General features: G+C 35.1%; 1 protein-coding gene across 5 annotated transcripts; it reads right to left on the bottom strand.

The window, feature by feature from the left end:
- Window positions 1-3,418: 3,418 nt before the first annotated feature.
- Window positions 3,419-16,620, bottom strand: LOC111059640. Of its 5 annotated transcripts, none has more exons than XM_039437514.1 (4): window positions 16,014-16,620; window positions 13,519-14,935; window positions 12,236-12,394; window positions 3,419-5,561 (listed from the first exon to the last, which is right to left on the bottom strand). In XM_039437514.1, the coding sequence occupies exon 4, from the start codon at window positions 5,223-5,225 to the stop codon at window positions 4,227-4,229; it is 999 nt and encodes a 332-aa protein (XP_039293448.1). In that variant the 5' UTR covers window positions 5,226-5,561; window positions 12,236-12,394; window positions 13,519-14,935; window positions 16,014-16,620; the 3' UTR covers window positions 3,419-4,226. The 5 variants fall into 5 exon arrangements, with proteins under 5 accessions (XP_039293448.1, XP_039293447.1, XP_039293452.1 ...); XM_039437513.1 differs by having other exon boundaries at window positions 13,519-13,567; window positions 16,014-16,494; XM_039437518.1 differs by having other exon boundaries at window positions 16,014-16,410.
- Window positions 16,621-17,543: the final 923 nt, after the last annotated feature.

Genomic DNA, 17,543 nt, shown 5'->3' with positions numbered 1-17,543 from the left:
CAAAGATGAAACTGTAAGCCATTCTCCTGAAGCAAGAGTCAAAATTCTATACCTGTTTTCAGATTTTCTTTGACAAAAATGAAATATCATAGGCATAATGTATTGTACAAGGCTTGGATGAATCATACTTATGAGAATAGATGATGGCATAACTCTGTTTATCGTGTACTGGATGTAGTTATGGTGTATTTCAATATTAAGAAAAATGAAGCGCTCGTTTGAATGCAGATCCTGCACTCGGCAAACAAGAGAGTAAAAGTGTGTTTGAGTGTACTGTTTGCATCATTTGTCAAGTTGTGAATTTCAATTCCAGATTTTATTCCAGCATTGAATGATTAGGTAACCATTGCATAAACTTATCTTTTGTATAGAGGATTTATTACACTTGGATTCTAATATTGATTCATGTGACTGTTTGCACCAAACTTTTAGGAAATTATTCCTACAGTTGGATACAACAATGTGGTCTCTGTCCGTTGTGAGAGAACTGTCATTTGGAATGGCATGATTTTCTTTTTCAAAAGTTTCCACTTTACTATTCGACCCCAGAGTGGCATTAGGCCTATAGTATTTCACAGTTCCGAAAGATTCCAGCCAAATAAGACAGCCTTACATGACACAAGCATTCTGTATGTAGTATGGGGGACGAAATTCAAATAGAAAATCTATCGTTTTTCTTAACTCTGCATCAATACGTATCAAACAAAAATGAAACGGGATACGAGTTCCCTTTTTGGCCATGAATACAGGGTAAAAGAGGCACTGATCATGATTAAAATTTGACGGAAGTACTTCTATAGTAGGAACCTGGGCACACTCAAAATCATCACTGATTGACAAACGATGGACAGAGTATATTCCATTTTCCAAATTATATTTTAGCCGTGCATATTGCCTATGTTTGAAAATTTTGATTGCCCTACTCCACATCTGACTAACATCGCTACAATATTCCAGATCACTCACTGTTAGATGTGACAAGATCATATCTGTCAATTCTTGTGGGAAGGAAGCTACAAAATCCATTGTCTTCAAAGTAAATCTGTTGAAAAAAGATAATTATCTCATAAAACTGATGTAGGTAGATGCAAAAAATATTATGATTTAATAGAAAAGGCAGTGCAAGGAGTGTAATGGGCACTAAGGATCTAGGCTTGAGGTTAGGTAATGAAGCCATTCTGTGAGACGAGACAAGCTACAGTTTTACTCTAGTTCCAGACCAGAGTATTTGGATGAGATTTTGTGGATCATAACTGTTTTTGAATGGAGATGACTTCAAGCTGTAAGTAGCACAACAGGACGACACAATACTTCAAGTGAAAAATTTGAAGCATTTCAAAAGATTGAGCAATAATAATGAAGCATTTAAATCATGATTGAGCATATTCAAATTGATAATACTGTAACTCACAAATTATTACAATGAATGGATGGAAATAACAGGCTTTCAGTTCAGATTGACCACCCCTAAACTTTCCACAACAAAACATTACAACAGTCTATCCTGAAAATGAGAGCCAAGCTGAATAGAGACATATAAGAGTGACAAATCAGCAGTAAAGCATTAAGTTATTATGACCAACGAAATTTCGATTAAGGATTCCTCGTTTTTTTAAGAACATTGGTACGAGTTGTTTAGATCTAAGAAAAAATACGTTTTGGTGGAGAGTTTAGAATGTCCACCCCTAAACAACAAAAAATTACAACAGTCTACCATTTAATGAAAATGAGAGCCAAGCTGAATAGAGACATAGTTGAAGAGTGACAAATCAGCAGGGAAGCATTAAGTTGAGACTAACGAAATTTCAAATAAGGATTCCTCGTTTTTAATAACATTGGTAGGAGTTGTTGAGATCTAAGATAACCTATGTTTTGGTGAAGGAAAGCAGATTCATCAATAACCCTCCACATCTCATGACGAAGAAAAATGTTTGAAAAAATAAAACCACAGTTTTACAAACCAATCAATACAGATATACAGCCACCAAAGTGGCACAGATCAAATTATTATTCCTGTATATAAGACATTCAGAAGATTAGGCCCACTACAGAAGGAGTAGTAGGCCCACTACAGTCATATACAATTAGAGTAAAAAAATTACCTAAAAACCTATATTGTTAACATTCATAGAATCAACAGCATACCAGAGTTATGCTCCACTTCAGCCTACCCAAACTTGAATACTACTACTTGATTGGAAGAGGTATCAACAATTACAATTCTCATCTCAGTCACACTGACAAGGACATATTCGTCACTTATTTGCTCAGGGATTTTCAAAGTAAGCGGTTGGGTTTTCCCTTATCCAGTCAAAAACTCGAAGTGTTTTGTCAGACCGATTGCGAATCACAGCAATATTGTCAAACACAGTACACAGATTTTTGGTGTAAGATGGAATGTCTGACCACTCTCTAGTGACTAGATTCAATATTCTGTATCTTCGAACATTGAAAGTACTTGGAATTCTATTTCTGAATCTGTGGTATCTGTGATATCTGAGGCCTTCATTTACAACTATACAACCATCATGTGCATTTTGAATTATACTTCTGTATCTTCGATATTTGATATATTATCTCACAGAACTGATGTAGGTTTATACAACCGTTATTAACACATTGGAAAAGTCATTTTGAACAATTATTGTGTAGAAATTATCATTTTGATGGAGGTGATTCTGTGATATGAGAGAAACTACAACTCTAGTCGCTTCCAAAACTGGATCGGGAAGAAATTTTAAAGCTCAATATCCATTTAAAATGGAGATATTATCAATCAATAATCTTCACAACAGGACAAAACAGTGTTTCAATTGAGAATTGATGCAAGATGAATTGATATGCATTGATTCGAAAATTATTGAACTATTTGGATGGTACAAAATGTCCAACTCCAAAACCATCCAGAATAGAAAGTATTAGCCTAATTCGGTTGAGAAATACTATTTGCTTTTCTTGAGAGCAATTGTTCCATTTTCTATCATTTCAATGAATGTGTACAATTGGATCGATAATCGGCCGAAAACCTGTTAGAGATTTTGAATAATGATGACTTTTTGAGAATAGACTGTCTCGATATTTTTCAACAGCATTTGTAATAATAGTAGGAATATTGTCCCTGACAACATAATATATGTTTTAGAAGCTGCAAAACCTTTTTATAATAACCTTCCACACAATCTATGACGACCAGGTCTTTCAGGGAATGAATCCCTGTTGACAAAAGCATAAAGTAAATTTTGACAAACGAAATTTTTAATAAGGATTTCCTCGATTTTTAACAGTAGTAGGAGTTTTTAGAATATTCATCTTGATAAGAAACATCCAGGTTTTGTGGGAAAAGCACCTTTTTCAAAAACCCTCCACATCTCATGAAGAAGAAAAGTGTATGAGAAAATAAAACCACAGTTGACAAACCATTCAATACAGATATACAGCCACCAAAGTAGCACAGATCAAATTATTATTCCAGTATATAAGACATTCCGAAGATTTGGAGTAGTAGGCCTACTACAGTCAAATTGGATAAATAAAAAATTACCTGAACACCTGTATTGGAAGACAATAGTTCAGAAATTTTCTTAATTCTTTTAAGGTTGACCACTAACGACAGGACATGCATAATACACATGACAATATACATTGTTGTGTCATTCATCACAGGGCAAAAGTTATTGTGGTTACGATTTTGAATCTTCGATTTTTTGTTGGTTATTTCTTCTTCACTACTCTGAGTTTGAATTAGGTTTATGATTATTATTTGTGATTTTCTAGTGGTTTATTCATTGTTAGTGGTTATTTATATTATGTTAGCTGCCTCTCCCTGATGACAAGACATGCATGATGAACATGTGTGTGTGCATGCATGTCCTACAGTTAGTGGCCAGCCTAACACATTTGGATTTCATTCATGGGAGAATTAGACTATAAATACGAAATCATTTCCGAATGACTCCAAAACAACACCCAATTCTACAATCAGAGCAATTAATGACGAGAAAACTAATCAAGTTGATATGATAGACATTATTTTGAATCATAATCAAAGTTAACATTCACTGAAACAACAACACACGAAACTAAATGTTGCAAGAACAATGTTCAATTCAAGGGTCAGAGCAAGAAGTAATAAGGATATGATACCAATATAATTTTTCCACAACAGACACTGGATAATTTTGATTCGTCAATATCAATAGCATACCAGAGTTATCCTCCACTTCAGCCTACCCAAACTTGAATACTACTACTTGATTGGAATAGAAATCAACAATTACAATTCTCAACTCTGTTACACTCATAACAATATACCTTCTACTTATCTGCTCGGGGATTGCCAAAGTAAGCAGTTGTGTATTCCTTTTCCAGTCAAAAACGTGAAGAGTTTTGTCAGACCAATTAGAAATCACAGCAATATTATCAAACACAGTCCACAGTTTTTTGGCGCAAGATGGAATAATGTCTGACCACTGTCTAGTGACTAGATTCAATATTCTGTATCTTTGATCATTGGAAACTTCTTTAACAACTATATAGTCATCATGTGCGCGTTGAATTTCACGAGTAAGAAATGAGTCATACTTGTGGGAATAGATGATGGAGTAACTCTGTTTACTGATTACTTGGATTAATTTGTGCTCAAATATCAGGAAAATGAAATGACTGTTTGAATCCAGACTTTGAACTTGTCCATCAACAGAGAAAGTGTGTTTGAGAGTGGAGCAATGGTTCGGATCACTTTTCAAGTTGTGAATTTGAATTACAGAAGCAGTAGGATATATTTTGTGATATACATGCAGACCAATCTCAGGTTTGGAGATGACAAGGCAACCATCAAATAAACTAATATGCTGTGAATAAAAGGCATGGTTCTGCTCGAATTTTAGTTCAAGAGTATGTTTACACCAGACCTTCACATACCCGTTATCGTCGGCAATAGCGATGTAGTTTCTATCCATTCTCAGGGATGTTATTCGATGGGAGAATGCACATTTATAAATAGTTCTCTTTTCAGTGTTGGGCACTAATGAAGCATTGTAGTAATGTAACGATGCTACTGATTCATATTCAGATTCAGTAAACCATATCAATGAGTCTCCCATGACCCATACCTTCTTTATGCTACCTGGGAAAATAGGGTATTGAAAAATATTGAATGTCATCCCCAACTCTGCATCAATACCAACTATGGAAAAATGAAATTGATTTGAAGCTTTTTTGTGCATATATAGAGGGTAGAGGATGAAGTGGTCATAAGGCAAATTAGAAGAGAGTACTTCGAGACTTCCAATATTTAAATATATCTCTACATATGTATTTTATATGTATATACAGTTGTAAACTCTTCACTTATGGGGAAACAGTGTACAGAATATTTTCCGTTTTCCCAATTGTATTTCAAACGCGATATTTGTTGTTGTTGAAAACGTTTGATTGTGCTGCTCCAAAGCTGGCTCACACTGCTACAATTTTCCAGATCATTTGCCGACAGAAGTGACAAAATCATATCTGTCACTTCTTCAGGAAAGGAACCAACGAAGTCCATTGACTCCAAAGTAATCCTGTCAAAAAAGGAAATAAAACAAATATACAGCGAATGGCATGATGAAAACAAAAGAAATATTAAAATTAATAAAAACAATAAAAAAACTTTTAGTATCCTTTTATTGAAACATTTTAATGACTAGTTTCGACCTACTTTGGCCATTTCTGAAAGTGAAGTGATTTTAGAAATATTAATTATTACAACTATCTTTTGTACACGTGACAGATCAGTACAAAGATAAACCTCTGTGATTAATACAAATTCGAATCTGAATGAGAAGCCATTCAAGAGCTGATGGGGCAGCATTGGCAAATGGTCAGCAGCATATGATTGCCATTAGCAGTGGCGGGGAGGGCCTAGTTGTAAGCTTTGATCATATCCTGAAACATCCGATGCCTAAACTATAGATTATAGGAGCACCACAGTCACACTGAACTGAAGGACGGATATTTATGAAGTATGTGACCCTGTTTTAGTCCTTCATTGGGTCCTGTTTCTGCTCTTCATTGGGCTCCACAAAGGATAATTTATGTATTTAATCATAAATCACATGTGTTTAATCATAAATGACAGGTATTTACCATCTCTATAAAGGAGGAGGCTGTGGTTTATAACTGCGCGAGGTCTACTGTTCACATAACTACTAGTTATGTTAAAAGATTTTGTTAGTGTATGGGCTGTTTGTCCGTACAGGTGCACAGTATCCTGCAACTGAATAATGGAGGAATAAGGGGATAAAGCAGATAAAGAATTTCAGAAAACTAAAAGTAGATTGGCCTACAAATGTTATGGTTACAATAAAGATGGCAGTGCATGGAATGTTTTCAAGTAATGTGCACTAAAGAGATCAAGACGTATTATTTTGAGTAATGTGAGATGAGAGAAGCTACATATCTAGTTCAATTCCAGACCAAACATCAGCAAGAGATTTGCGGCGAAAACCGCAAATCGATATCTCAAACCGTTTAGAAGATATTCACATCATTAATCAAAACTATTCGAAGCAGAAAGGAGAAAAAGAAGTATGAGCACGGCTTAGTATGTCATAAAAAATGTTATTCAAAGGTGGGTGTGATCGGGGATCCTACTCAAATTGAAAATACTACTTTACTATGACTTTAGTTCTACACAGAACACAATTCTTTAGAATGATTGGGGAAGGACAAAACTGTATCTTCCTCGAATTTTGATTTATACACTATAGTCCAAAAAGTAGGAAATACTACTATAGTAAAGTAGGAAATACTACTAAAGTAAAGTAGGAAATACTACTATAGTGAAGTAGGAAATACTAATATAGTAAAGTAGGAAATACTAGTATAGTAAAGTAGGAAATACTACTATAGTGAAGTAGGAAATACTACTATAGTGAAGTAGGAAATACTACTATAGTAAAGTAGGAAATACTACTATAGTGAAGTAGGAAATACTACTATAGTAAAGTAGGAAATACTACTTAATGAATAATTATTATTAAACGAAAACCCCAATCAAATGCTGTGAATCACCCCGTAGACTTCTGCTACTGCAAATATTGACAACAGCTACATGAAAATTCGATGAGCGCTATTATCCAAAAATTATTTGCCAGTCCAGCAAACAAACCCTTTATCTCCTAACTGCCAGTCAGTAATGCTTAACATTATACCAAATTGACAGTTTAATTGGGTTTTTCGTTTAATAATAATTATTATTATTCTCATAAATGACCGAGCAAAGGGAGATCTAAGATTCAAATCGACGGTTTTGCATTTCTCTTCATGTTTATAATATGTTTGAAGGTTTATATATTTATGTTCCACATTTACGGCAAAATTCCACAGTAGATTTCATGAAATTTGACAGGTATGTTCTTTTTGAACTCCGCGTCAACGTAAGGTTTTTTCGAAATTTTTGTTTTTAAGGATAATAAGCCTCCTTCATACGTCAATATTACAGTCAAAATCACGAATAATTCATCATGAATCAGCTGTCGAGTGGATTATCAATTGCATGAAATAATTAATAACTCAAAGTAACATACAGTATTTTCTCCCGACCTTTCTCTGCTTTCAACTCCGTCAGCTTTTGATGATAGTAGTGGTTTCCAACAGATGATTAACATTGTCAATACACCAACCCAAACAATTTTTTTAAATAGGAAAAAATTAGTCATGCGATACATGATTTCGATAGAGAATTTCAAGAAAAAATGAATGGCGAAAACCACAAATTGATATCTCAAACCGTTTAGAAGATATAGTCGTCTTTACACTGATATCTCGCCGACACGACATAATTCACTCTGATGGATAGTTTGGCCAGAGGAGGCTGTGGTTTATAACTGCGCGAGGTCTACTGTTCACATAACTACTAGTTATGTTGATAGATTTTGTTAGTGTATGGGCACAGTATCCTGCAACTGAATAATGGAGGAATAAGGGGATAAAGCAGATAAAGAATTTCAGAAAACTAAAAGTAGATTGGCCTACAAATGTTATGGTTACAATAAAAATGGCAGTGCATGGAATGTTTTCAAGTAATGTGCACTAAAGATCAAGACATATTATTTTGGGTAATGTGAGATGAGAGAAGCTACATATCTAGTTCAATTCCAGACCAAACATCAGCAAGAGATTTAGAATTAGAAGCTCACAGGTGATTGCAGCTGATCACAAGCAAGAATACTTTACAGCGCTAAAATTTATATTGATTCATATTCAATATCGGGGCACCGAGCTTTGCTCTGGAGTACAAAAGCATAGAAGCATTGTTTATATTTATTAATACACAGAACACAATTCTTTAGAATGATTGGGGAAGGACCAACAGGCACAGCCCAAAACTGTATCTTCTCCGAATTTTGATTTATACACTATAGTCCAAAAAGTAGGAAATACTACTATAGTAAAGTAGAAAATACTACTTTACTATGATTTAAAACATCTGGTGCGCCATTTAGAATGCAGCTTTATTTTTTTAAATAGGAAAAATTCGGTCATGCGATACATGATATCGATACAGAATTTCAAGAAAAAATAAATGTCGAAAACCGCAAATCGATATCTCAAACCGTTTAGAAGATATTCACATCATTAATCAAAACTATTCAGAGCAGAAAGGAGAGAAAAAAGTATGAGCACGGCTTAGTATGTCATAAAAAATGTTATTCAAAGGTGGGTGTGATCGGGGATCCTACTCAAATTGAAAATACTACTTTACTATGACTTTAGTTCTACACAGAACACAATTCTTTAGAATGATTGGGGAAGGACCAACAGGCACAGCCCAAAACTGTATCTTCCTCGAATTTTGATTTATACACTATAGTCCAAAAAGTAGGAAATACTACTATAGTAAAGTAGGAAATACTACTATAGTAAAGTAGGAAATACTACTTTACTATGACTTAAAGCATCTGGTCCGCCATTTTGAATACAACTTATTTTTTGAATAGGAAGGTTGTCATGCGATACATGATTTCGATATGGAATTCCAAGACATAAAAATGAATGGCCAGAACCGCCAATCAATATCTCAAACCGTTTAGAAGATATTCACATTATCAATCAATATGATGCAATATGATATCGGAAATGAAATACATAAGTGATATTGATTAATAATGTGAATATCTTCTAAACGGTTTGAGATATCGATGTGCGGTTTTGCCATTCATTTTGTCTTGAAATTCCGTATCGAAATCATGTATTGCATGACCACCTTCCTACTTGCAAAATTAAAGTTGAATTCAAAATGGCGGATCCAAGATGGCGGACCAGATTTTTCAAGTCGTAGTAAAGTAGTATTTTCAATTTGAGTAGGATGCCCAATCACACTCACCGTCAAATTATCTTTGTGTATAAGTAATTGAGCCGTTCTCGCACTTTTCACCCACCCTATATGTTGGCAAGGTCACTAGTTAAGGTCTATAATAGGGGGCCTGACAAACGATTCAAATACAGCCAAACATGTAATTAAAATAATGAACTGTAAATGATAATTATCTACACTTTACATCCACAAATGTGTGCCCCCTGTGGGTTGGGGGAGCTTTGAGTCGATCATCGTACTCAAGAATGTGTTGAAAACCAGAATTCACCCACAGTATCCCTGCTTGTCATAGGAGGCAACTAAAATGGACCTCAAGGCAACTCCAGAAGTAGCCTTGCCTTCAAACCCACGGGATCTGCCCCATCAGGGCAGTTTCGGAGGGGCAAAAAGAAAAACTCAAGAGACCAGAGATGGGCGACACTCCAGGCACAAATGTGGGTCAAGAGGCTGAGTCGAGAGTGGCCTGGCGCCAGGCACCCTAGAGGCAGTTTGGCGTCCCCTCTCTCAGCGGAAGGACTACAAAAAGGCCAAGAGTGGAACTCACGTAGATCACGAGTACTAATCAGTCTGAAGAGACTTCCAAGCATATCACACTGGATTGCGACAATGATTGCAACCAGGTGATGAATGGAATGTTAGTATAGGGAAAAACCCCTGGTTATTGTAAAGGACATAGGTATTGGTTTGCCTAACTAACATACTACTTGGGAACACAATAAGCTTCGATTGACGTGTGGGGTTCTTTGAACCTTTGGATCCTTGAACCCATCCCTTCAAAAACAATAAACATCCACAACCTTCAATTCTACAATCAATAAAAAAGGATATAAATAAATAGAAGATGAGTAAGAAATAGTATCGAGTTGATACAACAATAATTATCTCCATCCACTATAGATGTAATTTTAATCCTCAACACTTTTTTAACATTCGCTTGATCGATGGAACAGTCATTCTCCACTCGAGCCTGCCAAAACTTAAGTAATACTAATTGTTTGGAAGAAGTATCAACAATCACAATTCTGTACTCAGTCACACTAACTGACTAATTAAGTGATAATAGTCACTTATGGTCTCGGGGACCCAGTTCAGTATTAACTTCTGCAGTCTAAAACGTAGAGTTTTTTGTTTGTATCCCATACGTGTATAAGCCAATTCTTCCTTTACTGTAATATTAAAGATAATTAAAAACATATTTTCCTGACGATTATCATATCATTGATTATCTATAACAAGAATGAACAGTTGATATTATCCATCAGATATATTCTATAGAAGGCGGAGAATCGGCAACGCTGTTCTTTCATCTTTCTTTACTGCCATTATCACGTGGAACTCACTAAACGGTTTGAGATATTGATGTGCGGTTTCGCATTCATTTTGTCTTGAAATTCCGTATCGAAATCATGTATTGCATGACCACAGTAGGAAGTAGAAGGAAGACTTGCAAAAATAAAGTTGAATTCAAAATGGCGGACCAGATTTTTCAAGTCATAGTAAAGTAGTATTTTCAATTTGAGTAGGATACCCAATCACACTCACCGTTAAATTAACTTTGTGTATAAGTAATTGAGCCGTTCTCGCACTTTTCACCCACCCTATATGTTGGCAGGTCACTAGTTAAGGTCTATAATAGGGGGCCTGACAAACGATTCAAATACAGCCAAACATGTAATTAAAATAATAAACTGTAAATGATAATTATCTACACTTTACATCCACAAATGCGTGCCCCCTGTGGGTTGGGGGAGCTTTGAGTCGATCATCGTACTCAAGAATGTGTTGAAAACCAGAATTCACTCACAGTATCCCTGCTTGTCTTAGGAGGCGACTAAAATGGACCTCAAGGCAACTCCAGAAGTAGCCTTGCCTTCAAACCCACGGGATCTGCCCCATCAGGGCTGTTTTGGAGGGGCAAAAAGAAAAACTCATAAGACCAGAGATGGGTGAAAAACCAGGCACAATGTGGGTCAAGAGGCTGTGTCAAGGGTGGCCGGGCGCCCTAGAGGCAACTTGGCCGCCCCTTCCTCAGCGGAAGGACCTAGGTACAAAGAAGGCCAGGAGTGGAACTCACATAGATCACGAGTAATAATCAGTCTGAAAAGACTGCCAAGCATATCACACTGGATTGCAACAATGATTGCAACCAGGTGATGAATGGAATGTTAGTATAGGGAAAAACCCCTGGTTCTTGTAAAGGACATAGGTATTGGTTTGCCTAACTAACATACTACTTGGGAACACAATAAGCTTCGATTGATGTGTGGGGTTCTTTGAACATTTGGATCCTTGAATCCGTCCCTTCAAATACAATAAACATCCACAACCTTCAATTCTACAATCAATAGAACAGGATATAAATAAATAGAAGATGAGTAAGAAATAGTATCAAGTTGATACAACAATTATCTCCATCAATTGTAGATGTAATTTTAATCCTCAACACTTTTTAACATTAGCTTGATCAACGGCACAGTCATTCTCCACTCGATCATCTATAACAAGAATGAACAGTTGATAATATCCATCAGATATATTCTAAAGGAATTCTAGAAGGCAGAGAATCGGCAACGCTGTTCTTTCATCTTTCTTTACTGCCATTATGACGTGGAACTCTCTAAAGGACCGACAGCAATTCGACAGGCATTTGATTATTTCTGTTCTGGGAAGCTGAAACTATTTTTATATCATCCCTTTACATTTAAAATATTTTTCAGTGTGTGTTACGTGGGTGATATCGCCCGCTGTGAACCCCGCCTTGAATCATCCGGTGATATCGCCCCGATATGAACCCCGCCAAAAAGCAGCGAGGGTGATACCGCCCCAATGTGAACCCCGCCAAAAAGATGGTCAAATGAGCTAAAGAACCCCACTTACGGTTCCGGTGATCCTGTATTCCCCAATGGGGTTCCATGGTCTCCACTGCTTTCACCTGATTGGTCAAAACCACAGCACCCGCACCCACGGATGGGCTCCTTATCAAGTTGTGGCTCAGCTCTCCCAACGTTCGATTGTTCAGCCTTCTTATTGCGACGTCTGTAACGTGAAAAAAATTGATTAAATTTGGTGTAGATAGAATATAACTTATTTATAATTGAAATCACTGATTTTCTATTACATTTTTTAAACTAACTTGTAGGACTGCATACTGAAGTTGAGTGGTTTCAATATGATACAGCAGTCCTGCAAGATTTTATGATAATGGAGTGGAATTGACGACAGAATCATGTTTTCAAACAATAATAATACTGTGAAAATAATAGAATAAATGGACGAATAATAGAATATATTTCATGTTCAAATTAAAGCTACCAATTCAAAATAGAATAAAATATACGGCCTAAGTGTAAATCAATGGTCACACTACCTGGCATAAAATTTTCGGTTGCAATGATCTAATGTATTATTCAAATGCAATATTATAAAAAACTAGCTTAGTTGAAGTTGGTATTAATAACAAAATTATACAAACATTTGATGGATTTCAGCCATCATTTTACCCATAATCAACCACTTTTCATATTCAATGGTAATGTAGGAAAAATTTAATGTGAAATACGTGCGCAAAGTTCTTCTGCTGCATTCAAGAAACCATTCTGCCCTTGCCTACGGCTCGTTCGTAAACGTTTCTTTCGGTGCAGCAAACTGTCACTTTGCGCACTAGTTGCACAAATAACTATTTCATAGTTGTTGATCGTCAATAGATGGTCCAGGAAATATGCGATGTACGATGAATTACACAGAATTTCATACTCTTTCCAATTTAGGATGAATATAAGCTAAGCTAAACTCCAAAAGAATGTAAATTAGTCTGTCATTCTTCACTAATTAATAAATGCAATATGAACAACTCTCTTCCATGAGGTGAATAATTTTTTTCCAATATTTTCCAGTTTCTCAAGGATAGGGGAGTGATAATTAATTGTATAGGTCTTCTAAGCAATGATTATCTACTGCTGGTACAAATCAACTAAACTAACTTCAACTCCGAACTACCGTTTTAATACTAGTACACACACAGGGTGACGTGTTTATTATACAGCTGATAACTTTAGATGCTAAATCATATTATCACAATATAATCTTGAATCATGATTACATAGGTCTGTAGAATGGATTACTATTAAAATTTCTGGTCAGAAACCATCCCCAATACTCACACGAAATATTTCCAAAGTTTCATGCCGTTCTGTCAAGTAGTTTTCGAGTCTACAGGAAACAAACAAACAGACATTCATTTTTTATATACACTATAGATAAAAGTATAATTTCGAGTTGTAAAAACTTGTCATACAATGTGAGGTTAGTAGCATACTAGCAATCAAATATTTCTATAAAACTAATTATGAATTACCACCATGTATTTTTTGTGATTTGACAATCAAATCAAATAACTTTTTATTCACAAAACATAATACAAATTTATAGAATTCATTTACACATTTAACAGTGAATACTCTCCACAAAGACTTGAGTCTGTGAGTGGAGAGTGAGTTCTTTCAAGTTGAGATTATGTTCTCATGTTTTGTACGTATAATTAAAACTATTTCAATTGAATCAACTAACATTCATCAGCAAATCAAGAATATAAATTGCACACAATGAAATTCCATACTGGTAATAAGTATATACAGACAAATATATAAATAGTAGCTTAAAGGCTATACTTAATCATTATAAATGGCAAATTCACTAAGTTCTGAATAAGAAGGCGGATTGAATCAGTTGCTCTGCAGCATCCCTGCCAATTTCTAATAACCATCTACTCAAATGTTGCTTTTGGTGTTAATACTATAATTTTCAGGCTGTTTTAAATTATTGGGAACGTTTCTATATAATACATGACAGATGTATTTACTATTATTTTTAAAGCAGTTATGTAGGAGTCGGGGATGAGCAATACCAAAGTTAATTAGATTTCTTGTATTATGAGTATGAGCTAAATTATTGAAAATGAAGTGTTTGTTGTAGTATATGTAATTCATTAAAACTCTTATGTAAAGCTGTCTAATATTAAAAACTTGAATCTCTTGGTAAACAAGATTAGATGGGTAGCGATAGTCTCGCCTGAGACATGTCTTGATGACTGCTCGCTGTGCCACCGCCACCGGCTCCAAGGCAAACGAGGAGGCTCCACCCCAAGCTATGACACCATACATAAGAACTGACTGGATATATGCGTAGTATGCCACCCGCAGTTGATGTAAAGGGAGGACCTCTCTTAGCTGTCTGAAGGCATATATATCATTTTGCGCACTCGCTGCTTCAGTGAAATAGCTTGTGGAGCCCAGCTTAATTTGTGGTGAATCAGAACGCCAAGGTACCTGTACTGCTCCACTTGCTGCAATACCCCACAGTCACACGTAGTGGACTGATAGTCATCACATGAGTGGAGCCTGAGGATCTCCTGAACTGGGCTACTGTTTGATTTGAAATAAATAGGCAAATACTTAGTTTTGTCAACATTCAGAGTAAGTTTGTTCTGATCGAGCCACTTCCTGACACCAAAGAGATCCTTGGTAGCCTTACTGAAAGCATCCTCCCAGGTAGTCCCAAATGATACAACTGCAGTGTCGTCTGCAAATAGAAATATCTTGCTATCTAGGGGAACTTTACTGAGGTTATTGATGTAGACCAGAAAAAGTAAAGGGCCTAGTGTGCTTCCCTGAATCACACTGTAATCTACATTATACATATCACTGGAAATATTATTAATACAGGAGGTCTGTTTCCGTTCATGTAGATAGCTTTGAAACCATTGCAGTGTCACACCTCTGACCCCACAGCATTCCAATTTCTGCAATAGTTTTGGTCGGTTCACAGCATCAAATGCCTTGGCAATATCAAGGAAGGTAATAAGTACATTATTACCTTCGCCCACCTTTTGTACTATTTCGTTGGTGATATCGAACAGAGCATTTGATGTATTCTTGTTTAATCTGAAGCCATACTGATTGGAAACTAACAAATTATTTGATTCTAAATAAGACTGTAATTGAATTTTAACAATTTTTCCAAATTGGTAAATACACCTAACATGGAAATGGGCCGAAAATTATTGATTGAAGATTTAGAGCCGGATTTAAAAATGGGAATGACCTTGGCAATATAACCTTGACACTATAATAAATGTTTTAGTGTTGCTATTGATCTACACTTATGTCATAACAACAATGGTTTTTCTGGTGCGGTACACTATAAGCATACTATTTTACTGTTTTCACTTTTCATTTTTTAGGGATTTCCGTAAGCCAAAATAACTCAATTTTGATACTGCAGGTCGTGTAGGTACTAAGAAAAAAATACATTTATATATGAATAGATAAAAGTATAATTTCGAGTTGTAAAAACTTGTAAGGTTTACTTGTAAATACAGCAAGGTACATCAATTATGGTGTTGAAAAGAGAACTTCCAGTATTCAATATACATTATCGTGAAATATATGTAGCCCATCAAGTAATAGGCTATGTCACAAATATTGAATTGTTAAAAAATCACCTAGTGTACCTAGATTTAATTGCAAATCGAACTTAAATCCAAATAATAAATAAATTGAATAGTACTTAGGCTTATAAGCTTAAATGAAAAAGTAAATTGGTACCTAATAAATATTGCAGAATTTGTAAGGTTATTTGTAGTACCAAAGTAACTTACCAAATTAAATTTTTGTGGGTGAGTAAACTGAATTTCTTTTAGATAATTTTACTTAAATTTGAACTGAGAAGCATTTTCCTTGTACACTCACAGACCGTGAGTCACGCATGCTAACTTTCCTTTTTTTGCACAAAAGATTAATTCAAGAATAAGATGCTTTTTTAGAAATGTACAATTGCATTAAGTTTTATGAAACTTAAACTTAATCTATAATGTAAAAGATGTAATCAAGCCAAACTTAATTTTAAAAAAATGAAACACGTCTTGTTAACAACACTTGACTCAAGAACAAACAGTAAAACAGAAAACGTAATAATATAACCTATGAATCATCGACAACTCAACAAGTTTGATAAAAAGCAGCTGATCTAAAAAAGCAAACTGGACTGAAACAGCTGTCTGAGCTACTGCTTCCTGAATAGCAGCCGTGGCAGTGCAAAAACGATGGCGGCAATTAAACCTCTAAATTCAAATATCCTTTACATTCTACAACATAATGATAATATCATGATGATAATGGATTATATTATAATCCATCCTCACCTCAATCAATAATTCTTAAAAACTGTTTTGATTGTTTTCTTTTCAAAAATGAAATGTCTGTAAATGAAAATCTGATATGTTATTGCTTTTGAAGCTTGTGTCCTATAGGCTACTCACACATATATTTATAGAATAAAGTCAAAATTAAATACAATATAAAAAGAATATCAATCAATGACCAATTTGATTCATCTCAAAAAAAAAAAAAATCTGTGATTTTGTAAAATCTACTCCTATTCTTGTGTTATAAGCATTTGAAGATGAGTGATTTTTCTGATCTGTGAGTGGAGAAAAGATGATTTTGTTTCAGTGAATAACTCACTCTGTACCGTATTGTAGCGAAACGTCTCATATTAGCCTATAGCACGACACTTGTTAGGTGAACCTCTATCCATAGTCCAAATATCAACTAAATTTGGGAGACTTTCATTTCTCATGTAATCCATGAATATTAAATCATGGATTTTTGCAAAATTAAATGGTCAAAAATTGAAAAATTCTCAGGAATGATAGTAGTTGACGAGAGGAACAATAATGTCATCACATATTGGCATGCAAAAAGTATTTCAGATTCGGTTGATTCTCACACCATGTCTTAGTACTTGACCTGAGAAATGTTTTAGCTCTGAACAATATGTTATAATACTATGGTTATGGTTATAATTCTTATCAGTAGGACATACATGACGTCATACATTGTTGTCTCATCACAGCGATAGGCTTCGTGCAATAAGTTTTGTGTTTTTGTATCTTCGATCTTTTGTTGTTTTTTTTCTTCGCTGCTCTATTTGAGGTCAAATTATTTTTGTATCATTAAAATTTTTAATTTTCCAGAGGTTTATTTATTGCTATTGGTTGTTAATTTCATGTTGGAAGCCTTTCGCTGACAACAAAACATGTGTGTGTACATGATAGACATGCATGTCCTACTGCTAGTGGCCAGCGTAATATAGTTACTATAGTGAGGTCCACGTTATAATGACAGTG

The sequence above is a fragment of the Nilaparvata lugens genome, chromosome 11, assembly GCF_014356525.2.
Source record: "Nilaparvata lugens isolate BPH chromosome 11, ASM1435652v1, whole genome shotgun sequence".
NCBI classification, from domain to species: Eukaryota; Metazoa; Arthropoda; class Insecta; order Hemiptera; family Delphacidae; genus Nilaparvata; species Nilaparvata lugens.
This window is presented reverse-complemented; position numbering and strand designations above follow the sequence as displayed.